General features: G+C 47.6%; 1 protein-coding gene across 1 annotated transcript in view; it reads right to left on the bottom strand.

Moving 5' to 3' along the window:
• LOC144168963 (sorting nexin-4-like) overlaps positions 1 to 25,648 on the bottom strand; it is a 38,374-nt gene that overhangs the window by 3,695 nt on the left and 9,031 nt on the right. Inside the window, exons 4-8 of the mRNA XM_077697965.1 lie at positions 24,058 to 24,135; positions 20,723 to 20,901; positions 18,440 to 18,512; positions 8,481 to 8,704; positions 4,448 to 4,538 (exon numbers count right to left, since the gene is read on the bottom strand). Coding sequence (XP_077554091.1) covers positions 4,448 to 4,538; positions 8,481 to 8,704; positions 18,440 to 18,512; positions 20,723 to 20,901; positions 24,058 to 24,135 — 645 coding nt within the window. The remainder of the gene's footprint in view (positions 1 to 4,447; positions 4,539 to 8,480; positions 8,705 to 18,439; positions 18,513 to 20,722; positions 20,902 to 24,057; positions 24,136 to 25,648) is intronic.

Here is a 25,648-nt window from a genome sequence, read left to right as displayed (position 1 = left end):
CACCTTCTTTCCCTGGCCAAGACATCGGCACCCCCCCTTGACACCAAAGCAGAGAGAAAGCAGGTCTTGTCTTGGTGTGCTTCCCGCCAAACTGTGAAATGCTGGCACAATCGCAGCTATACTCGGTGACAACTTAAGAACGGCACCGATGATGATTTCTATTGGTTTCCCCTTTGTATCGGGGTGATGACATGTCATCATACCAAAAAGGACTAATATACCTATGTTTTAAACTTTTGGTTCAATACTAGCGCTGCTTAGGGCAGGCACAAAAAGCTTATTAGGCACAAAATACTTTTTTTTCTGTTACAGGTGGTAACTGTCCTAGGCAATATTCCCCTCTCTGCTTTTCGTCCACCAGCATTCTAATCTTCTTTTCGTCCCCTCGACAGCCTTGAAGTTAACTTCCTCTGTGATACCCTTAAATCCTAGAGCTTCTGAAAGCCCAATATTCCCTTCATGTAGATTTGGATGGATACCCTCACATTCTAACACGATGTGCCGCATAGTTTCTGTTTCTTTTCCGCAGACCACGCATACCCCATCATTTTGTGAATACTTCCCCACAAAACTCTTAGTTCGCAGGCAACTTGCTCTAGCCTCAAAAAGCAAAGCACTGCCCTGGGAATTATCGTAGAAATTTTCCTTCCTGATGTTCATCTTCTCAGCCCTGTACATCTCTAACGACGTTTTAGCTTCCATTTTTTCCCTCCATTTATTCGTTTCAATCTGCCTTGCCTCTTTTTTGGTTACCTTGGCTGTTTTGGATTCCCCACTGTTCTTTCCATATTTCATCGTTAGCCTTCTAGTCTTTCTTAACCACTGCGTGTCCACGCTTTTCAAGTATAGGTACCTAAAAACCTTAGCTGCCCACCTTCGTTGATCCATTGCCCTCAACCTCATCTCAAAGCATATTTTACTCTGAGCTTCTCCAACTTCAAACGACGCCCAGCCCATATCTCCCTGAACTGCTTCGTTGGTTGTTTTTTCATGCGCGCCTAAGGCCAAACGTCCTACCGTTCTCTGGTTTACTTCAAGGCCTGATAGAACGTCTGATTTTAAGCAGAGTACAGCATTCGCAAACGTGAGACCCGGAACCATTACTCTTTTCCACATTCCTCTTACTACTTCATATTTGTTATACCCCCACAGAGCTCTATGCTTCATTATAGCTGCATTTCGCTTTCCCTTAACCTTAAGTTGCTCCTCGTGAGTACTTAAGTAGTTAACCCCTTCGTTTATCCACACTCCCAAATATTTATATTCCTTCACTCTAGGTAATTCGCCTTGCTGGATAGACACTACGTCAGTGGTAGCGTCAGTGAAAACCATTATTTCTGATTTTTCTGCACTGAAATTTAATCCGAGGGCAGTGGCTTCCTGGCCACAAATATTTATTAGCCGCTGCATATCGGTTTGGTTATCAGCTAAAAGAACAATGTCGTCTGCGTATAACATTCCCGGAATATGCTGTTGTACCACTTCGCCTTGCAGCATATGGGTTAGGCTAAACCCTACTTGACTTTCTTCCAGTTTCTTTTCTAACCCTGCCATGTAAAGCATGAACAGTATTGGACTCAAAGGGCATCCCTGTTTCAGTCCCCGATGGATGTTGACCTGCTGGGCGCATTTCTGTCCTTCCCAAGTAAGGTGCACTCTATTGTCTTTATAGATTGCTATAAGGAACTGTACCAACTCATCATCTAATCCCTGGAGTTTCAGCATTCTCCACAGCCGTTCTCTGTTTACGTTGTCATATGCCCCTTTAATGTCCAAGAACGTAATCCATAGTGGTCTATTCTGTGCTTTCGCAATTTCAATGCATTGCGTTATCACGAACAGATTGTCATCCAGTCGCCTGTCTTGTCTAAATCCATTCTGCAGTTCCCCAAGTATTTCATTTTCTTCCATCCATGCTTGAATTTCTGATTTTATCGCCTGCATTACGAATCTATACACCACTGTCGTTACTGTGAGTGGTCTATATGAATCAATACTGGCTTTGTCTCGTCTGCCTTTATATATTAAATTAATCCTACTTTCTACCCAGTTCTCGGGCATTTGTTTGGTTTCTATCACCTTATCTATTGCCCTCATAAACGATTTTTTACTTTTAGGTCCAAGCAAGTTTATCAGTTGCACTGGTATTCCGTCCGGGCCCACTGCTGTCTGCGGGGAAACCTTTTGCTCTGCTTTTTTCCAATCAAGGTTGCTCAAACTTATTTCCCTTTCCGCAGTCTTTTGTGGCGCTGATGTTATCGGTGCAGGTTTCCCTACCACTATTGTCCTAAACTTCTCACTAATCACTCGATGAATATGCGCCAACACGTGCTCTCCTTCTAAATGTTCCCCCTCCTCATCAATCAGGAATTTTTGATGGTTATCGTTTTTTGAGCTTAGTGATTTTACATGGTTCCAAAACTTCTTGGATGCGCTTTTGTCCTTCTTCCGTATTTCTGCCATCCATTGTTCGCTTTTCTGCTTGATCTTTGCTTGCACCATTTTCTGCACTTCTAGTTTTTTTCCACGGTAGACATCCCACTTCTCCTTCACTACCTCTGGCAACCGGAAGTGTTGCCGCTGTGCCTTATCACCGTAGCCGGATGTTTCTCCGCATGGTGAAAGTAGAGCATTACTGGGAATATTTTGAACATGGCATGAGCCGTTCCCGTGATTTTTTGGACTTAATATGCTTATAAACGACTCAAGTGACGACAAACAAACTACGTGAGACAAGACAGACGATATCACGCATTCATAGCAAACCCCTTTCAAAATGCGCACGCACTGACGTCACGGGTCCGGCGCTTTGGCGGTGTGATACACTACATGAGGTGGTGCCGTTCTTGAGTTGTAACCGAGTATAGAGCCAGACACAGCAGTGCCTGTTCTGCTAAAGGCTGGCCCAAAGTCGGCACTTACAGACAGTTGCATTGCTATCAGCTGCCACATTGCTTGCTCTACTGGCATTAATCAAAATCCATTTGCTTAAAGCATGTCATCTGATGTGTCCATTCTTACTGTGAATGGTAATGGCGACTTAGGGCCATCCTACAAGCTGAGGTGTGGTTAGGAGCCCCTTTGAATGAAAGGCAACAGAGGTCACAGCTGAAACTGTTTTCTTCAGAGCACCTAGAAAAATAAAGAACCTGCCATGCTGTGCACTATGCTATTTTGTTTCACACAGATGTTAAACAACAAGCTGGTATGAAAAAAAGTATGTGAGCTTTTGCAAAGTGTTTTTTGTTAGCCTTGACAAGGAGCTACATGTTTTAGTACACAGAACTTTGGCCCCCGCTACTGCAGTTTGGCGGTGACGATGGCGACGTCCACGGGCATGGCGATGGCATTGTAATTGAGTGATCAACGACAGAAGAAAAACTGTGGAGGAAAGTGTGACGAAAAGGTTCAGGGGAGGGCAGTATGCTGTGCCCGCACGATACGCTGGTCTGTGCAACGCTTGAAGGAAGGGCGAGGGGGAGGCGTGTGCGTGATGATGATGTGTGTTCACTTCCTAAGATGCAGTTCGCGGTCTCTTTTTCGAGATGCACTTCGCGCCGCCTACGCAGAGGCTCATATTCACTGCCGTCATGCGAACCCACGAGTGAGTGCTGCCTCAGCGATGATGTGCGTTCGCTTCCTAAGCCTCAGTTTAGATGCGCACAAATTTCGCATTAGGGAGTATCGTAATTGTCAACCAAATTTTTTGACAGCGTTTCCTCTTGAATACATTGTTGCAGTTGTCCCTAACGGGCATGCGATGTGGTGGCACATAATCCGTTTACAGTTCATAAGACGGAGAAAATTACTATTTATCTTTTAACAAATCCAGAGACTGCGGTATTCATCAATACTGTCTGTCGTGCAACTTGTCCTAGGAAAGCATTAAAACAGCAGGCTGCGACAACTGCTCTGACAGAGGCAAAAAACGATAACACCCACGCACGAGAGGTGCTCATGTAATCTAAGCTATCCCCTAGCACACCACTATAGTTTGCAGTTTAAAACCCAAATTTACCCAGTACTTAAATTTTCGGGGTGATAATGTTTAGTTCGGGCACCACAACCGAAATGACAAAATATTCACAAAACAGCACACATAGTCCAGAACTGTACCAGGTGACTTATTGTGCTCTCACCAGCTCCTGTGTTCCCTTAAACAACGGCCTTGCCAGTACATCAGGAAAACGAAGAACATCAAAGAATAAAGCAGAATGCCTTCAATCCTGACAACTATGCCATGTCACCCTGTGCCCTGCTTTCCTAGCTATCTAGACTAATCAAAGGCAGGATGAATTGAAATTGGCACGTTCATTACTCTGAGACACATTTGATCTTTTGCATGATGTTGCATCAAGTTAATGATTCGATCAAGCACAGCAGTACCTGCTGCATCAACGAGTGCATGAAGTGCTATTTTCTGCCATGCACTCTGTGTGACACTCACCATCTCTGATCGCTGTGCTTCCTTGGCAGCGTACAGGCTTTTCTTCTTCTCTAGCTCATAGTGAAGAACCTCTTGGTGTTTGCACACGGCCCTGGGAGTAGTGATATTGGGGGCAACTCGTTAAAACACAAGAACACTCCTTGTACACACTTACTGTACTCAATTTTAATCGTGATTCTACGGAGTATTTTACAGACAACTGTGCAGAAGGCAAAGCAAGGTGTGAGACACAGAAACTAGCCTTTGGCTATGGATTCAAGCAGTTTTTTCAACTATCATGTTGAACTGGAAATAAACGTGTTTCGAAGACCCCTACTCGGATGACAATGCCCGTCACGCATTTTAAATGTCATTGAAACAAGTACAAAGAACATGCAGGAGCGCATAAACGTTATAGCTTGCTGCAAAAAAAAAAGTGAACTAAAGGGGCTATCGCGCAGCCAGCCGTAACCAGTTTGTTTTAGCCACAACTTCAACTGTCATCGGCAATAGCACAGGAAATGACCAACAAGATAGGTGCATTCATTGCCCGTGGCCTGTAACTGTACAGCATGGTTGAAGAACAGTGACTGCTTCATTGACATGATGTGCTGTGTGATTTGCACATGACCAAACAAGATTAACTGAAGAAGCGTGTTTCTGACGTATTTAACGGCAGTGGTGCTGAGTGCGTCGCTCAACACATGGGTGGACATCGAGGCCTGGCAACAGCTATGTGTGTGCTATGGCCCACAAGACGGATCATGACCTTACACAGCATGTGTACGCCATCAGCTGCAAACTGATGCCACAGGAACACACTGGAGAAAACATAGCCCAGCCCAGCTTCTCTGAGACATGGTTTGAAGATTCAAGCCTGGCCGATAATACTATGCCAATTTTTGTCATTACTGGCAACGGCAGGAATTTCATTTCAGTGGTTGCTAAATGCAACTGGACGGGACTTCACTGTTTTTGCAAATATAATGTATTTGCATGTAAATAACGTGACCTCAAATATAACACGAGGGGGGCACTTTTGGCAGTTACGAAAATGAAAACAATATATATCATGATTATTACGTGAAGTAATGCGAAGATGTCGCGAGGCCCACCAGCCTCACATGCAAGCGCTCTGGCTTTGAGTTGCACAAGCTCAGAATTTACAGGCAACAACTGGCCGCAACGTTCATGGACAAATTCTGCCAGGTCATTCTCTAAGTTTACGGTAGTGGCCATTCTTGGGTCCAAGGAACACTTTACGAGTCGGTGCGGCTTGAAAGATGTGATCATACGACCAAACAAGATTAACTGAAAAAGCGTGTTCATGACGTATTAAACGATAGTGGTGCCGAGTGCATCGCTCAACGCATGGATGGACATCGAGGCCTGGCAACAGCTACAACCTGAAATGGTTGCCTCGCTTAGTCTGAGATGCCGCACCGCGCTTGAATTTCCCTGCTCTTCGAGCAGGATTGCCTGTTTCTTAAATGCGGCTATGTACTGATTTTGCCTGTTCAATGCAGCGGTGAAGAAGGCAGAAGCGAGCACAAACAAAACAAAGTACAATGAGGAGCCAATGTTGCGCCGCGCGCGTTAGCTCTCTCCTGTGAACCAGACCACCTGGTTATGTGACCACCACCAACGTAGCCAACGGTGTTCTCGGAAGAAGCTGGCACCGAAGTTGACGCCAAGAGCAGCGAGCTCTCGGCAACAAAAATTCGAGGGTAGAGCAGTGGGTTCGTGTCTCTTATTTCGGGCATAATAGTATGAGGCGCGTGCAAGGGACGAAAATATTTGAAGAAAGAAAGGTGAGAATAAAAGCTCATGCTATGTGTGAGCCCGAATATAAAACAAGGGGCATTTTGGAGGCACAAATTGCAGGGAAAAAATTCGTGTTATACTATTCATGCAAATACGGTACATTGCAGCCCTGCATAAATGATGCCAAAAGGGAAGTGGCAGGTTTTTCGTGCAAAGACTTGAGAAATTAGGGGTTGCTACAAGAGAAGTGCGTGGGCACAGCTCCTGGACCTCCGTAAGGACATGCACATGGCTTAACCAGACAACCCTGCATGGTGGAACAGTGAGCATGCATGATGGCAAGACTCGTCCAAATCTGCACACCAACTTCACTTGAACTTGGCCAGTTTGAAGCGGACAACTTGAGCTACGGAGAATGGGAATTACTGGCTGCAGCTGCAAAAGTGTTGCAGCCCCTGGACCAAGCAAAGACCGAGCTGCGCGCAGACCGCTATAGTACAATTTCCCAAGAGACACCTCTCGTTAATCAGCGTGCATCAGATGGTGATGAAGTGGCAGCATTTGCAGAGCCTTCAGTGCCATCTCGCAACAACATTCCTTGGCCTAAAAGTAACACGTGTACCAGCAAATGCCATGCTTGTTGAACCTTGCTACAAGGACATTTGCTACACTAAAGAGAGCAAAAAAAAAAAAGGAAGTGGACCAATGCCCCATTTGCAGCTGGAATGAATGAGCTCGTGCAAGCCCGGGAAGATACTGCCCAGACATCTGCCTACCCAGACGTGGATAAGGCTCCAGCTGACATGCTGTGGGCTGTTTTTTCTTCCCTAAGCCCTGACGGAGTGCAAAAGAATGCACATGGAAGTGTTCCTTGCTAAGTGGCAGACTACTTGGGTGCCCCTGTGCCCCCATGGTCAGCAAACTCTTTGGAGTTGTCGCTGTGCCCAGAACTGGCTGAAGTGACACCAAAGTACCTCTCGATTCCTGCCGCATAAGCGAGGAGCGAGGGGTCTTTTTCAACACCAGGAAATGCTGTTAGCAACCGGAGGGAGCTACTGCCATGTGGAGCAACAGGTACTTTTCCATGAAAACTCGTGGATGTCATAAAAGGAAGCCGTGCGTGAATTCTGAATAAATATCCAATGGTATAATAGTTTCTGACTTCCCAATGTACTGTGCCTATGTGAACTTTAGTTCTTAAGAAAACTGTACAGTGTGGCCCACTTTTAAAAAAGAATACCGGATTTGCTACACTTGTGAAATACACCACAAAGCCCATATGCCAGTGCATTGAGTGTCTCTGGTCATGAGGGCCAAATTTTTGAGGCCCACCCTTCTGCTTTCTGTAGACCTGCACATCAGCTTTGAGAGACACTCCAAAGCTTGCTTTTTTGTTCCCTCTAACAGTGGACAGTGCTGTACATTAGTTGGGTCATGGTTAATTTGCAGACTTTTTTTTGTAATATGTCATGTACAGTAGTTGATTTGAAATTATTCAAACTGCTATTCCTTTCAAACCTCAAATTCAGTGTTTGCCCTTCCACACAAATTTCATAATTTTTTAAAATCTCTTTTCTTGCTTTGGTTTCTTCCAACTCCTTTGTGCATTACCTAATGTACCTACTGTTTCAAATTCGCACTGACAGAACGAGCATGCAGTCGTTTCCACTTTGGTAGGTGCCACAGTGTCTTGAACTCCGAAAAAGTGGGTCCCACTTGCTGCGGTGGCACAAACCGTAGCGTTTCACACTTATGGTAGAGGGAACCCTGTCGCTGCAATTGCACTCCATCGTGGGCGCCACTATTGAAACTCGCAACTTTTCTCCCCTGCTTGGCATGGCTAGCTACATGGCTTTTTTTCCTCCTGAACCCCAAAAATCAACAAAAACGGGTACAACTTTTTTTCCCTTGTTCATCTTGCATGAAGCATTTCAATGACCCCTGACAAATAAGTTTTTCTGTGCAACACTTTTCCATTGATAAAGCAACTTAAAATGATCTTTAACAATCGTATTGTTTTTTTTTCAGCTACATGCATCTTTTCAGCCTGTTCACGAGCCATACCAAGCAGCAATGGAACGTTTCTTCGCTGCCCATGACGGCACGCTCGCTAAAAGGTGGCTTCGTCGTGGAGAAAACCTACTTTGCTTCTGAAACCATAAGAGACGTGTACACAAAAAATGCAGAGGCTCGCCTTGACACGGCACCAGATTTCCCCTGATATGGCACCGAGTCGGCCAGCACAAGCCCGAGCAGCGGCGTAAGAGAGCGAGAGAGGGCGGGTACGTACAGGATGGAGTCGGCGTACGCCAGGTACTCCTTGAAGCAGTCGGCGGCCTCCTCCTGCTCCTCGAGGAAGGGCAGGGCAGCCTGGGACAGCCGGTCCATGAACTGGCCGGCCGCCTGCAGGCGGTCCCCACGACCGCCGGGACCGTCCCACCGGCTCAGCTCGCTCAGCACCTGCCCGTACACCTGGTGCTGGCCGTGGAAGTCCAGTGTTGCGTCCGCCAGCCGCTGCGCACCCATGTGAAGGGGAGACAACAGTTGTAGAGCGCATGCCAGGCAGGAGGGAGACGGCACCAGACGTCTTTCGGCAACGGGTGCCTGATTTAGTATTTTTAGTATTTAGTATCCCACATGCTGGCCTCTTCCGAGACCAGCACGTGGGATAATGACGACGGTTGAGTGAAGGTGATCATGATGCCAGGCGGTGCAGTGGCAGTGATGATGATGATGCTACAACAGTTCTTGTACCACGAAGTTGTACGCACGCCTTGAAAACTGAGCCGACTGTGGGGCGGTAGCATAGTTTGGAATAAACTGATAATTGTTGCTGAACGTTACAATAGGAAACGACTAACTCATGTTACAATACACAACATTGTAAGGTGACTAAGGCTAACTAAGGCAGCTGTGTAACTGCTTTTCACAGTTGCCAGCTTCCAGTTTCATCTCGTTCATTGCCAGAGATAGTATGGCAGTGTGCAAATGTTGAAAACCTGAATGGATAGCTTCACTAGCTTAATGCTTAATGCCATCTGCAAGTGAAAATTTTGGCCTCTTGAAAACCCTATTTCCGCATGATCAGCCTAAAAAGACTGCGAGGTACCAAATATGACAGCTCAAAATACGGGCACGCCCGCAGCAAGCAACCAGCCAGAATCTGCAATTTTGAAACCGAATTTGAGAAGAGCGTGGTTACTACAGCCAGGTTGAGGGACGTTGCAATGTTGCTGGCCGCAGCTTGGAAGCAATTCAGCAAGAACCCTCTTTGTGCGCAAGCGGTAGCTCTGGGAAAAGCCTAAGGTGTGTTTCGGACAAACATGGTCAAATTGATGCAGCATCTCTGCTTCCCAGCAGTTTTAACATGCAACACAGGAGATACAGCCAAGTGGCCCTAAGATGCGTTGAAATGTGTATTCTGTAATATAAAGCACATTACATCTGCCAGTTAGGAGACAATTGACACTGCTGAGTCTCACCACGCTACTGAACTGCGAACTACACTGAGTAGTAGTGATAGAATGAATGGGTTATTGCGACACTCAACTCACAGAGGTCCTTGCGTTATTAAAACAAACAAACAACTTAAACAAATAAAATGTCTGAAAAGCTGAATTCTAATTTGATACCAGCCCAGAAAGCACGATATGTGGCACAGCAGCCAGTATGTGGAATTGAGCCCATGTGAAGCATGTGTCCATATGCAGGCCACACTTGCGCAAAAGCAAAGTGAACTTCATTACAAACTAGAAGCGGTTCCAAATTAGGCCAGTTGCGGGAAAACAAGAGGCACAAATGTTTAACCAATGAGGCCACATCTAAAAGGCACCCTCTCACAGATCCCTTCCAGAACTTTTTCCCAAATGAATTCCTCGGAGCACCTAAGTCTTACATGCTTTGAAGGCCAAAGCCTGGCGACACTTACAGTCGATCCCGTCTATATCAAACAAGGACATATCAAGGACATATCGAATTATTGCTCATATCAAGCAGCTCAGACATCCCCTTGGAAATCCCACACAAAAGTATAGCACTTTTGTACGCGTGCATGGACTTTTGTTCGCTGTACCATTCCATATATCGAACACCCCGCCGCAAGTGCTCCTGCAAGTGCGCTTCTCCTGATGAAGAGTCGGGTGATGATGACAACTTTCGTGCATTACACTTGGGAGGCCTTTAATACTTACTAAGAAACTCTATACCTTAAATAACTACTCAACCTGCTCAATACGCCTCGAGATTCGCGATCGCTGCGCCGCCTGCCGCCGCTTCTCCGCGGCGTTTGCGGGATTAGCGCTGCGTGGCTGATAGGTGGTCATGCAGTGTTTTGGTTCTCTTTCGCTTCTCTTTGCCTTTCCGCGCACTAAACAACTTGTTAAGGTGACGTCTGTAAGCTAACTGCACGTTTAGGGCGCTTAAAAAAAACAGCTGCGTCTTGGTAGAGCGCTCGAACGCCAACAAGAGCTACCCGGGGAGGCGGTTCCGCGCGCTTCTTGGCCGCTCTTGCGGGCGTCGGCGACGGCAGCAGCATATCACCGCTGTCATTTTCGAACACGTCAGCACAAGTGAATTCTATTTATTGTCACCTCGTTTGGACCTGATATTGGCACTGCAAGAGGTTGGTTCGTTTTGCAGCGCAGACAACAAATGCGGCTTTGCTTCGAATATGTACGTCGGAGAAAAATATGTTTCGGGGATGTGATAACCCAATAGCGTACAAAAACTTGTGCCTGTTATGGGAATATAAGCCACGCGAAAATGTTAAGTACACTCAAAGGCTGTGCATTGTCAGATATGTGCCCACTCATGCCTTATGGTAAGAACCAAGGTATATGTTAATGAAACCACGGGATAATTAAAGGTCTGCAGGTCAGGAATAAATAGAATAGTCGTACGGGAATAAAAAAAACCGAGTGCAGCTTCTGAAATGCTAAAGACGTTTGTTTGAGCAAGGTAGTATTCACCAGACCAACTAGATGCGAAATGCACTGATATTTCGCTAGACATGGGGGGGGGGGTGAGGAGGAGGACGCTCAACTGTCGATGTTTACAAATGCGGAGCGAAATCAACAAATGAACGTTTTATTAAACACACACACAAGCTGCGTGTTCACTTTTCGTTTGTTTTTCACCTTCAACGAACGGCTGATCATTCGGCGGACGCATTTTTTGAAGAATACAGGGTAAGCAGTTCACAAGAAATACGAGGTGTCATTGAAAGAGTTGATTGATTCATTGCAGGGTTTAACGCGCCGACGCAACGGAGACGATGAGGCACGCCGTAGTGGAGGTCTCCGGATTAATTTTGACCACCTGGAGATACTTAACGTGCGCCGAAATCTCGTACACACGGGCTCGTTGGAAGAGTGTCGTATCTGATAAGGGTCTCTGATTTCGGTTTATGCTAGATTCTGCAGTCTCCCTGTGTCATACGACGATGTTTCGAAGAAGAGTTTGGTCACGGACGCGGATTACTCTATAAGCCCATCTTCGCGCTTCTCGTGGAGGATAAATGTAACAGATGAATCTTAGCGAGCGCTCACCTCGGGACAAGACGACCCAGCACTAAATTTGTCGCCGTGTACTGACTCCGGAGTGTAATTTTGCATTATCCATCGTACTTCTTTGGTACAATGTTTGCGAAATTTGTGCCGCACTGACCAATATCTGATATGTGATATTGGCAGGCGTAACTTGCGTGCTGTCAGGTATGAGTGATCCGCTGGATTTTGTAGTGCACAAAGTCGATTTACATCATAGTGTGTATGGCCGCAACATGACCATCGGAGGAAACACTACTTACGGAGACACTGCCACTAAATTTCAGGGCAGCGGAATTGCAATCAGCTGCATGCAAATGCTGGCTTCGGGACGCCGGCCTGTGACACACGCCCGGCGCTCATATAGATCTTTCTAAGATCGCGTCATAAACGTTTATACTCTCGGAACACACCAGGCTTGCAAACAGAGTGCCTGCTCCACGTTATTCGGTATTTCGAACGCGGACAAATGGTAAATCGCTGTCTTGAACGAGCGCCAAAAGCAACGGTGACAGGGGGGAGCGGGCCGGGGACTCCCGCGCCTGCTTTCGAAACGGGCCGCTAGGGGGATTTCAGTGGCGCCCCTACAGGCCGCGCTCGAGGCGTATAGGCACCGGACAGTGAAGTTTGCGCGCGACTGCAGCGCCATCTCTCGCCGCCGCTTAGCAACTCCGGGTCGGTGGATGTCGCGACCGGCCGTTCAGCGCACGTAAAAACACGCGCGCTGCGTGCGGTTCGACGTTGTGTGGCGGAAGTTTTTTAAGAAACATAGTTATAATTGCAAGTTGCAGTGTCCGAAAGGATCAAAATGCTGCAGGAAAGAATTAGTGGCCACACCGCTACTGCTGCGTGAAGTACTGCCACAATCGCGGAAGGCAGCCTGCCATCGTTCTGTACAGGTTTCTCGGGCAGCGTCGCAAGAAATGGATTTTAGCAGTAAGAAAGCCATGACATTTTTTGTCAGTGGAAGGAGTATTATGAGTAAGATGACTGTTTATGCGCAGCGCAGACACGAAGGGCCGTAAAACTAAAATGTTTGCTTTCAGTGTTCCATACACATCGCGCGCTGCGATGAATCGCATGCCGTCGTAGTATTTGCATAACACCAGGCATTACGGCTTCCCCCACTATTGTTTTATCAGCAGTAACCTTTTTTTAGCGACATTCACAGCACCGAATGGATGCCGAAAGGCGGCACAAGAATATGTTCACAGCACTTCGCGGGTGATGCCAAAAGCAATGTCAAGACGGTCAGTACGCATCCCACTTTGTTTCCTGAAGTGTACAGAGTTCAACCACGCATTCCAAGCGAGAGCGTGGAAAGCTATCAAAGGCAAGGTTGCATTCACTCGCGCTGACTTCTTTAATGCGTTTTGCGTACTCTGAAAGTTGAGGTTGCTATTGTTTAAGCAGAGGATGGGGAGGAGGAGGAAATACTTTTTTTGGAGAATTCTGAACGGCCTGAACAAACTGTATCACAATTAGCCGTTTATACGACTCTAATATTACACACAAGATACAAGCCGAAACTAAACGAACTCTTCGTAAAGACAACCGCAGCTCCACAGCAGATTTCCAACTGTGTGAACTGCGCTTACTTTGTCATAAGCTAATAACGTTTGGAATCCGTTTTTAATCAGTGACAACACCAACCGAGCTGAAGAAGGGCAACCGAAAAAGTAACTGTAGTGTGGTTGGGCGAACGGAGGAAACAATAACACAGACACGCTTCTGTCGTGGAGCGCCGTGGTATACGCTGGCTACTGACCTGAATTGGCGCTGTAAATAACCTTCCCTTGTGTCAGCTTGATCGTGGCTCATATTGAGTGGGAAAACACTGGGGTTTGAGAATTTAAAAAGATGTTTAATTAACTGAAAAAACTGGGATTACATATATAGACGGAGGAGCACTCAAAGAAGACGTCTGACGCACTGCTCGGGCGTGGGGCGACTCCCTTGGGCGAACAGCACACACACGCACCACGCGAGAGTCCAAAGCTCTCGTGGTGTAAACATCCGGCCGCGGTCGTTGCGGCGGTGGTGGTTTCGAGTGCTTCGTGATCCGAGCCCGGTCCCCTCGGCAGGCCGCCGGTGTCTGCTTTCGTTTTCGCCTCTCGGCGCAAGCATTCTCGGCGCGATAATTATCCGATGCTTCGGAGACGGCTGACACTTGCTGAGAATGGGACTTCGCAACGATGTCTGTTCCATCAATTTCTTTCACGGCGCACACGCGCGCGGGAACGTACAATCTCTAACTTCTCGCGCACGCGAGGCCGACAGTAGTAGCTCAGCCCCGTAATTGTCCGGAAATCGCACAGAAGCACTTCAGACATGGGGAAACTGTTTGCCAGAACAGTTTTCAAGCACGAGACACCTTTCAAAAACAATCACAGAATCGCACAAACAAACAACCCAGAGGTGCCGAATCTATGAACGCGCGCCGGCCGTCTGGCTGTCACCGACCCGGAGTTAGCTCAAGCTTCCGCGGGGCGGCGCTGGGTGTACTTTATTCGTCGCGCCCTCTGAGCAGTGACCGGTGCCTATACACTAGCATGGGGATAGCCTCATGACAACGAGAACGCAGGGTGTTTTTTGATGCGAAAGGGGAAGGGGAAACTGCTGGGAGGCGTTGTGACCCAACGGCGACTCTGCTGGCCTGGGGACTGGTGCGGTGTGGTAGGTGTTTGTTTTGTTCGCGGAGGCAGGTCTTTGAAGCCGTGGTGGCGAAAAGAACGAAAGAATTTGGATTTAGCGCCAAAGGCGAACATACAGTGGAATCTCGGTCATACGAATCTCAAGGGGCGGCAAAAATATTCGTATCACCCGAAAATTCGCATTAGAAAACGAGAAAAAATGGAAATGTGCTGCGCATGCGACAGGCGGCGGCAATATGGCGTCGGCTATTGCCGCGAAGAGGTGCAGGTAGCTTCAGCAACCGCTTCTAACCTTTTGTTAAAACGGTGCTCAATGTGTAAATTAAATTGCTCATGTGGGAAAGGAGCTGACAGTATGGGAGAAGCACTATAAAATGTCATCTACGCCAAATATCCATCGCGGAGGTGGCCCAGCCAGCTGCTGCTGGCGCTCCGAAATTGCCACAATCGCAATGAGGCGCGCGTCTCCCTATTGGCGCAAGTCGTGAGGCTCCTCCCAATGCAGTTAGCGGTAACCGAGGCAGAGGCTGGCGCCTGGGTGCCGGGCTGAATTGGCTGAATCGTCAGCGCGGGCGTCAAAAGAACGCGCGCTCATCGCCGACGCGACGCGCGCACACGAACTCAAGCCTGAACCGCATGCCATTCGGGCGCGTCGGCGTTTGCGCGCGCGTTCTTTTGACGCCCGCGTCGACGATTTCGCCCCCACGTCAGATTTTACCTCGCTCATAAAATGACGCGCGACGCGCGCGGCAGTGGGAGGTGGTGGGAGGAGCCTGCCGACTTGCGCCAACGGGGAGGTACGCTCTTCATGGCGGCAGTTTGAAAGCGCTCCGGACAGCCCGCTGGCTCCGCCGGAGATGTTTAGGCTTACCACGGTGGCGGATATTTGATAGGCGCTTTCCTTAGCCGCGCGGACGATGCTTTACAGTGACGTTTTCGGACTCATCAGCTCCCTTACTTCATAAGCAACTTCTTTTGTTCTTTAAAGAGCGGTCAGAAGCGGTCGGTCGAGCCACCCGCCCTACTTCGCGGCCGTTGACGCCGCCATGTTGCCGCGACTTACCGCGCCGCGCGCCGCATGCGGGTGGTATTCGCGGTGGCGTCAGCGCGCCTGTGGTGTGCGCGGCGCGTTTTCGTGAGCAGAAAACGCTCCATGCAGTTCACGCTTAATGATTTTGTGCCTGCGTGCGACCAAGGCCACACGGCCGCACAAACACTCCCGCCTCCCGTCCACGCCGCAGTCATCTGCTCGCGGCTCGCGTGTTCGTATCACCCGCACCGGGTGATAAATGCGAACGGATCATCCGAATTTTTTTACATTGCGTACAATGCATTTTGGCCGGGGAATTTTGAAAATTCGTATCACAACGAAATTCGTATCAACCGAATTCGTATCACCGAGATTCCACTGTAATTAAACGAGTGGAGGTCAGTGAAAAGTAGTCGTTGGTTGGGGATGCATTTGAAATTCGAAATTCCCCACAGCACGATTGAGCATGACATTTAGCAGCAAGATATTGTAAGGCGAAGGCAGTGCAACCCGGTTGTTCTGGAGAGTGTCAGGTGCGTGTTCCTGCAATTGGTTCAGGAAAGCGGCTTCGCTGCGGCTTCAGGCGAAAGGTATTTGGACACAGAAGATGACGGCGTTGAGTGCCTTGAGTGTGAATTAGAGAGCTGTCAGCACTCCCATGCCCCACTCCAGATGCTGCAACAGCACGTAAGTTTGCAAATGTTGACGACGACGTGCAGATCATGGTGGACCGTGGATCGCAACAATGCGGCGATCGCGGCGGGGATTTCCATTACCAATGAAGCGGACCTTATTAGCGACCCTGACGACGCTCCCAACTGCCTGCAGCAGCCGAGCTTGCGTCAGCATTCAGCCTAAGTCGTGGCTGTGCTGGTGCAGTGGATGGCGCCGGGCTTTCTAAATTGAATTGCATTAGTAAGCTTGAAGACAATGTGGTGAACTTCATGACCCAGAAGATAAAGCAAGCAAAGCTCACGGACGTTTTTCTTCATGCTAAATAAAATGCGGTGGTCGTCGCACCACGTTTTGTATTTTCTGTGCTTTGAGAAACAAATTGGGAAGCTATTACTTGTCGCGATCTCAGAAAGTGGCAGTGATGTGCGGAGTTTTCAGATAAGCTATAAGCTTCGGGTGGGCCTATTTTACATTTCGAATTATTGATATAACGAACTATTTCGCGGTTCCCTTGGAGTTTGATATATCTGGGATTGACTGTACTGAGAACTTCTTCGCTGTAACATTGCAATTGCCTCACTTTCTTTGCTTTGGTGTCTGAGTGCAAATTACTTCGACTGCAGTTTTTTCCTGCTATACCGTGTCCCAATACCTGCTGTCCACCTCAATGTCCCTTCAAAGGGAGCAGCCAACCCTCTGCTGCAATTTGAAGAAGACAGAGCCCACCCTCCAAAATGTGCCCCCTAATGTTATCCACGCACACTCACTAAACATAGTCCAGTGGAACCACGATAATACGACTTTCAAGGGACTGTGAGAAAGCGTCGTATGATCAGGGTGTCGTACGACCGGGGTGCGGGTAAATGCCGGCCTAGTAGACGGTCTCACACGAGAGGTGGGCTGAACTTATTTAAACTACTATGTTTAGCGCGTTCTCGCGTGATTTGCGAACCGTTAGCTGAAATCCCAAGTTAAAAAAAGCAATGCCTATGTTGTGGCCTCCTCCGCTTTAGGGCGTCCATCTAGCCAGCCAAGCGCCGCGCGCTACGCGATATAAGGCCGACGTGGTCGAGCAAATTTAGAGGGATAAGGCAAAACTGCCAAGGTTAAGTGAAACGAACAATAGTACAAAGCGGAGATGAACAAAAAACGGCATGGAGACCCCTTTGAACGGTCCCGTGTCATCGCTATTGGGCCATAGTGCTCAACACATAGCTGTTTTGCGTTTCCCACAAAACCCAGCAACGCGAAATAGATAAGATTATGGAACCTTTGCGAGTAAATCGTGTTGTGGCGAAAATTATAGCGCGGTCTTGCTACAGTGACTTGCTGCGGCGGCCAGCGAGTGACCGAAAATGGCGGTGCCAACGGGTACGTGTCTCCACTTATCGCCTCCTGTGTTTTGCTCCACTCCTGCGGTGGATGTGCGTGAATTGAGGTACTCTAGCGAACAAAAGAGCGGAGGGACAACACGGCTTTGAAAGAAACTGATAAGCAGACAGCAGAGATATAGAAAGAAAGAGCGTCGTGAAAGGAAGAAACTTGGGTCTATCGGGTGGGGAAAGCGACTGTTCGGTCATCGCCGTGGGGCTGCGTCGCATGTGTTTTCGCATTCGTCGGCGGCTCAAGGGCAGCTTCAAATGTACGGTCTACCTGCCACCTTAACTTCGACTTCTCGCGGTTGGTGCGTTGGCGTACTGCAGCCGCGTGGGGCTGTTGCAGGTTAACTCCCACTCACGAATACCCACCTGCTTGCTTGCATCTGTTCACTAAGTGGCCTGGCCAACCCGCGGACCTTTGAAAATCAACCAGTGTCAAACGGGGGTTAAGAATAAAGAAGGTCAGTATGAGGCGGGAAGTGGTGTAAAATATGGGAAAAGCGCTGGTTTATCTGCGCCAGGGTTTGTCGCATGAAGTGGATCGTGTGCACCCGAGTGTCATATCATCGGGGTTTTTAATGCATTGTTTCTATAGGGAGTTTGCTGGGACCGCGGTGATCCGTCGTAAGAGGCGAGTCGTCGTAAATCCGGGGGACGTATCAGCGGGGTTCCATTGTACACAGGGAAGACGGGGGGGAAGCAGGGGGGAGGAGTGGTTCACTACAGGACTTGCAAAGATCGTGCTAAGATTGGGGTGCGACAAGAGCCCCACACAATGCCAATGGTCATACAGTGGTATGAACCAATCGTAAGAGAACGGGGTGTCCCTCTTCTATCTCATGCGGTCCCAAGACTACCGTGAAGAGTAAGCAGTGTCTATGTGCCCTGCCTTGTGCGATTCGTTCACATTACGCGAGTGAAATGTGCTCTGGCCACCCCTGCAACAACAGCCAGAGCTGCGTACTCACCGCTCGCAATTGTAGAAAGTTGCTCAGGTGGACCTTGAGGTCGGCACTGTGCCTCCTCACTTCTTCGAATGGCCTGTACGAAAAAGGAGACGCCAATCAGCACACACCCAGGGTTCGACACTCTCGCTAGCCTTGAATGGTGAGTGGCCACTCGGCTAAATACCAACCCTCAGCACAAACAGCAAACTGACAAAATAACAGTAACGCAGCACTCACACCTAACGGCGCACTCATCAATGTTGTACCACAGATACTGAATGACACTTTTGCTTGGTTACCATGGTAGCAGTGCACAAGCTGCCCTTGCAGGTGCTCATGTCACAAAGTTAGTGTGCAGAATTGAGCTAAGAGAACATTTTACAATGAAAAAAATCAGGGGTCTTAAAAAAGTATCGGCAGCACGGGGGTTCAAATCCCCGGTGTTTGTTCCAAAACCCACGATTCTAGCCCCAGGCTACTGAGGGAGAACAGTGGAGAGCCTTTAGCAGGTGCATGAAAGTATTGAAGGAGTAAGTCACTGGGTGTGCACCGGAAATGCTGGGCTTGCGCCCTCAAGAGAACGGAATCTCGCGACCGAGTATGTGTTGCAAGGCTAAACCAAGCTTTAATTCCATCAGATTATCGGGCATAAACCAGGCTACAAAAAAACGCCCTCATGGCTGCAGTGGTGTTGACGACTGTGGGGGCGGTGAAAGGTGTAGAATCGCGTCCTCAGATGTCTCATTTTGGTGTTTGAACACCTTACCAAGCCTTCATTGTGTGTTGACATGTGCTCAAGGTATTATTCGTATACAGGTGCAACTGTTTTGCAGGGCTTGGACCAACAGCACAGCAACAAGTGAGAAAAAGAAGAAATGTCACATGAGCACCTATCAATTATAAAGTGGGGTTCCAAAAAGGCAATGCTAGGCAGCACACTGGTTGCAAGGCCTATGCTCTGGAACATTCCCCACACTGGAGGCACTTCTTTTCCCCACCAGTCAAGCAATCCCTGTCAAGCCGACAGGCCGGGCCAAAAACACCGCAGCCACTCTGACAACTCTCACCGATTGAAATCTCTCACTCATTAAAACGCATTAAACAGCTATTGAAACATGCACAGGATAATGGAAAAGAATGACTGCTGCTGAACAAAGGGGCACTAGGAATCGAGAGTAGTCACTCAGTAGTCGGGCAAAGCACCCTATTGAGGTCTGCCGAGCACTCCACCAATGGTGTGGGTGATTCACCACAAAATATCAAGGCTTTAACAAACAAGCAAAAAAAAAAAACAGAAGAAGAAGAAGAGGACTGAGAAAGGTTACTGCGCACCTCAGAAAGTGTGCAGTGTTCTGCAAACTGCTAGTGGCTTCCAATTTCATGGTGCAGTTGTACCAACGGTTTAACAGGCACTTTGAACAAAGCCTGTCAGCAGTAAGACACCGTTAGTGGGTTGCTTATTAATTGCCATTCTCACTGCCTCAAGAAGTGCTGAATGCCAATTTTAAAAAAGTGCACTGTACATCACAAAACACATGCACACAGAAAAAAATGCACATACAATCATTTTCCTGAACAAAACAGCCTGTCTCTACATCATGCGTTCCACTTCGACCTTAAGGGGCAATGAAGACAAAACGAAAGCTTGGTTCATTCGAAAGGTCAGCTTGTTAGAATAACACTGACACTACTTTTAAGGCGGACGTCACTAAAATAAGCTTTATAATGAGGAAAACAGAGCATGGGCATGCAACACACCAGCTACTTTGCCGCATGGAACTTATGACGCACTATGGGCAACTCGTTGCAATAGCCTGCGGCCAATGAAACCCAATGCAAATGAACCAGGGGTTATACACTTGTAGAACGAGCAATTTGTGCTTGAATTTAGAGCATATTTCTTCGACAACAGTAAGAATAGTGGGGTAACCAATGGAAGTTATGAACACATGCCTAAACATAGAAGCAGTGAGTACCGGACTATATATGCTGGCCAATGCCGCCTAACAGAATTGTTGGGGCACTGGGCTTGCTGGACGCTGGCCAACTGGCATAAGCGACAATGCCACTCACGTAACCTTGCCTGTTGAGCCATACCGGACACTTCATGAAGTGATTACTACCAGCTGTAACAAACATACGGCAGGTATACGGGCCTGGTCAGAAGCAAACCAATGTGAACAGCAGGCCATGAGCGGTACGGCTGTGCCATGTAGGAAGGTGGGTGGTAATCAAAGTAACCAAAGCTATGTATTGCAGGCAGCGACAGGTTGACTATGCTGCGAAAGGAAGGGCACCACTCACGTGTCGTCGGAGGGGCTGCGCAGGCGCATGGAGGCGGTGTAGAGTCGCTGCATGCCGCGCCGGATCAGGCCCCCGCCCGGGTCGTGGTCGTCCCGCCAGCTGGCCTCGTGCCGCAGAAACTCCCCCAGCAGACGGTCACGTGATAGTTCTGTGTGCTGCGCCACCCGCCTCAGGAATGTCTGCACGTGCGTGCGCTCTGCTCAAGTGTGTTTCCTTTTGAAGCGAAAGCTTTTTTAGTGGGACTGATGGCGTCCAATCAAAAAAAAAAAAAAAAACACTAATGCATTTTCTTATAGGGTTGGCTGACCGAAAAGCTCTGGTAAGATTACTGGACACGAGGCGTTTGTTTGCGTGAAACCAAGCTCCCATCGTGTCAAAGCAGTTACCTGAAAATCGCCAAAAAGGAACTGTTCTAGATACGACAATACAGGCATCGATCATGAAGGAGGAGTGCAACAGCATACCTTTACCTCATAAACAATGTATCAGTATACACTGAGATCATTTGTAGATTTGTTTACACCGTGCGCAAAAAAATCGTCGCATGGGTTCGTTCTTCGCTTGCCATTTAGTTTGACGATGGGTTGGACACACTTTCGGCGAAGGCTGGACGGACTTTCAGTGAAGGTTTTGACGCACTTGTGATGCAGTTTTGATGTCAGAAAGGTTTTGTCCTCCTCTCAACTTTCTTCAGGAAGAGACTGTAAAGTTTTTTTCTTCCTTCGCTGTGCTCTACATCTTGCCTGACAGCGCCTACAATGCCTGATAGTAACAGAGTTTCACGCTATACTGGAAAAAACTCTGGCGTTTGTTTCTAGGCGAGCATGCTCCACTGAGCATGCCTTCATGTACTCTGGAGGAACGTTAAGAATGTGGAAGCATTCATAAAACCACTTTTTGTTTCGCCAACCTCCAAGTTTTTTTGGTGGCGTTGAAGGATACTTGATTTTAGGAGGCATCTTTCTTGCCGAGTCTTTTTTTTTTTGCTTTTTTGTGTTAATGAACACAGGGCAATGGATTAGACTTTTGCAATTTCCAAAGTTTAGTAGTATCATTTTTTTTTCTTTCTGGTGATAAACAATGATTGCCAAATTCATCTCCAATAGCTGAAATGCCTGATGTAGCTGTGAATAGCCCAACTGGGTGACATTTTGCTATGCTTGGTCACGTCTTTTTTATCTACAATAATTTACATTTATTATGATTAGATGTAATGATTAGATATCCCAATTTCACCAGTTACACATTTTCGTGCAAATACAAGGCATCACACTGTTAGCACTGGACTACTACTTGGCAAGGAATGTGCACCCATTACAAAGGGTGGTATACAATCAATGGGTCCTCCTGACAATAACTAACCATATTTTCCCACATAACTCGCCCATGTATATAAACTGCAGTCCACGCAGCACCTCAAGGAGACAAACAAAACATCCCCACATATTCAGACTGAGAACTACAACCTTTCAGCTTTCACCCCATTACACCATGTACAGTACTATACAAGAATGAACCTCCTAGTGGCCACCAAACTTTGGGACTGTTTTTATTCACCAGTGAGAGCTTGCATCAATCCTCCCCTACCCTTTCCAAGAAAAAAATATTCAGCCAAAAAACTGTATTGCCATGCTGAGCTGATTACTTGGCCACAGCTGCAAAGTTGTAACAAGCTCCCGTCTCGCTTCCTGTCAGGGGCAGCCCCCCCTCTGTTATCCGATCCTCCAGGACGCTCTCACTTCCACACCACGTCTAGTGACCTTGGAACAGCAAGTACGCTCGCAATAAAAAAAAGACAATGCTGCGACCAAGACTAAGCAGCAAAAGTTGGCTTTCTTTTTACTCGTGGCAACCAGGCGGCTAGAAATCAGTGGGGGAAAATACAATGGCGGCTGCAATGACTCATGCACAATGGCGTGGCGCACATTGAAGTCAAATTGTACTTCACAATGACATTCACGTATCAACTCTACTTTTTTTAGAGATCTGCATCAACTGTTGGTGCGGCTTATACAAGCAAAAATTCAAAATAAGGCAGAGACTTGGAAAAAAAACTTCGGTCGGTCATGGATAGAACAACGATGGGGATAACTCTTAGGGATAGGAAAATTGTTTCATGGATTGGGGGCACAAACTCATCCGGAAGACTTCCCAGCTTAGGCTAGGAGAAAAAAATGAAATTAGGTCAACACAAAGATCCCCTCATTAACAAATAACAGCTAACAGCAGGTATGAGATAACTGGGAGCAAAAGGTGCCTTCAGGTGACACAGGGCAGGAGCCAGTGGAAATCTACAACCCTGTGGTCATCAACAGGGTCATGGAGACTGCATTTGCTCAAAACCATGAACTGATCTGTTTGTCCCTTATTTCCTCCTTCCACATATGCTAGCTGTTCCAGCTTAGCCTGGCCATCATCTACGGTCCACCAAAAAGGACCGCGTTTTTGGACCGCGCAATAAGTTACCCTTCTCAGTTCGAGATGACGATGTTCACGCGAGTCTTGCCCTCAGCATCTACTTTGCAAAGTTTTTTGGTAAAAAATGCATTAGCAAATACAAATGGTACCATGCAATCATGGGAATGAACTTGTTTATGGCTGCCAGAAAGCTCTTACCCCTCTCTCCGGTTTTCCAGGGGTGTGAATACATCTTACCTAATTATAAAGAACCCCTTGCCCCTCATGAGGCTTTTTTTCGTATTATCTGCATTTCACTCTGTTTCCATCTAATTCTGACAAGACCCCCAAAAGCATTGAAACTAACTGTCTCCTTGTTCAGCAACCTAACAGAGCAGCCCCCGCAGGCACGGATGCATAGCTTGCATTGAAAGTGAAGAACCTAGCTTCCAAGCTACACCAAACACAATAATGTCAACAATTCTCTTAACAGGTATCATGGCATAAATTGATGCAATTGCAAATGTTATCCAATCATTAAGAAATCCGAGGTGCTCACCAAAGTTGGGACTTGCTCATTCGGGAGATGATAGAAGCCCGGGAAATTGTACATGTGGGCAATGTGCATGCTGCTGCCTCGATCTCTTTGTCTTGTAAAGAAATCAGATGTCTTGATGTGGGCTGACTGGTTGGAAGCTGCTCAGATGTGTTTTCAGTTTGTTTCAATGTGTTGACAAGATACTACAGTGTATATGTGCATGAAAGATGAGCTCAGTCTGCTATCCTGCACTGAGCGGTGTCTTCTCTTTCAGTGACTGGTGCTTTTCGTGCATTCTATTGTCATGTCAAAAGACCAACTTGCCCCCCTCAGATTGGTTGTTTTGGTGAACAGCAAGGGGGGGGGGGGGGATGCAAAGAGGGATCTGAGAGGCCCCCACCTCGAGGCTGGCCCTCCTCCTCTCGACAAACTCCGGGTCCAGGGTGTTGGTGGCCAGCTTCTGCCAGCGGAACTGCGCCTGCACAGGCACAAGAAGAGGAGCCGCTTCACCGTCTGTCCGGAGGTCAACACACACAACAGTTGCACAACTCTGCTTCAGAATCCGGGTGGCACGAGCCACACCTTTGCTAATGTATTTGTGTGGTGCCCACAGGACAAAAACTGGACTTCGCTAACCATTTACTCAATAACCAAATTCAGTAAACTAAAGCTTGCTTTTCAAATTAATAAACGTTAAATTAGGTAACGTTTACTTGCTGCGTATCCACCATTTTTCTTTCACAACTCACGGCAGCAGCTGCAAGCGCTTCAGCACCATACTACTTCCACTTTCTGCCAACAGATGGCAGGTTGATCCATTTGCCCCTGCTTGGCCCCAGGGAAGGGGGCCAACTGCAGAGTTCCGCAACTGGTGTGTATTAAGGAACCTTTGTGTCTGCCAATTGGCATTGCTTTTCGCTCGTCACCAAAGTGGCAGAATTTTCGCACAGGGTCATAAGAATCCAAAACGGTCATGCTGGGATGGAATCACGAGTTTGCGTCCGTGTCAAAAGCAACTGTTTTTTCGAAACTTGCCCGTGGGGTATGTGGCACGTTTCCAATGCCCGACTTCCCACTTTGGGTGTTTGTTTTAGGAGCCCCAGTAAAACGATGAAGTAAACGCAAAATATAAAAGAGTTACTCGTTATTTCCCAAATAACCATCCCTATGTGCAACCTTTCACACAGCAACATTGATAACTACGCAACAAAGCAACAAAACCACGTTTCTTGAAATGCGGGCCCGTTTCCTTAAGATACTAGTACATGTTAGTTAGAGGTGGTAGCAAATGGCAGGGGGAAACAATTTGCCCACCTTCGTAATTGAGATGCAAAGACTGAGGAAACAGCAGAGCTGGTGGTCTTCACGAGCTTTAACTTGGCTTTTCTTAGGACTGCTGCTTGTTAAAATATGGTTAAAAGGTGGTTAAAAAAAGGTTAAAAGATGGCGTGCTTGTTTGATTGATTGTAGGATTTAACACGCCGACGCAACGCAGGCAATAAGGCGCGCCGGAGTGGAGGGCTCCGGATTAATTTTGACCCCCTGGAGATCTTTAATGTGAGCCGAAATCTCATACACACGGGCATTTTTGCTTATCACCTCCATCAGAAAAGCGAAAAGATGGCTTGTTAAAAGATGGCTAAACAGCGCGGCTTTCACAGGATAACAGGATGGAAAGTTGGGCGAGTTGGTGTTGATTCATCTTGAAAAGAGGCGCGGAAAAGACGTTGACCAAGAAAAGGAATACACAAGATGACGTGCTCCGTGCACCATCCATGGTTTTCCACGCACAATCCACCCTCCTAAAGTCCAAGATCCGAACTGCCAAAGTCCACTTAACTCAGCCACAGTCCACAGCCAACGCCTACACTACGAACCGCAAAGGAAATGCTGAGTGCTCCAATTCAATAATAGTGCAATCAAATAGATGCTGGTTTAATAACACAAGGGACGCAGGTGTGATTCTGACCATGGGAACCATTTTTTTTTTC

Source organism: Haemaphysalis longicornis, unplaced genomic scaffold, assembly GCF_048455015.1.
Source record: "Haemaphysalis longicornis isolate Haplotype H1 unplaced genomic scaffold, Haemaphysalis longicornis Haplotype H1 scaffold_2, whole genome shotgun sequence".
Classification (NCBI taxonomy): domain Eukaryota; kingdom Metazoa; phylum Arthropoda; class Arachnida; order Ixodida; family Ixodidae; genus Haemaphysalis; species Haemaphysalis longicornis.
The sequence above is the reverse complement of the archived record's forward strand: the minus strand, read 5'-3'. Positions and strand labels throughout refer to the sequence as shown.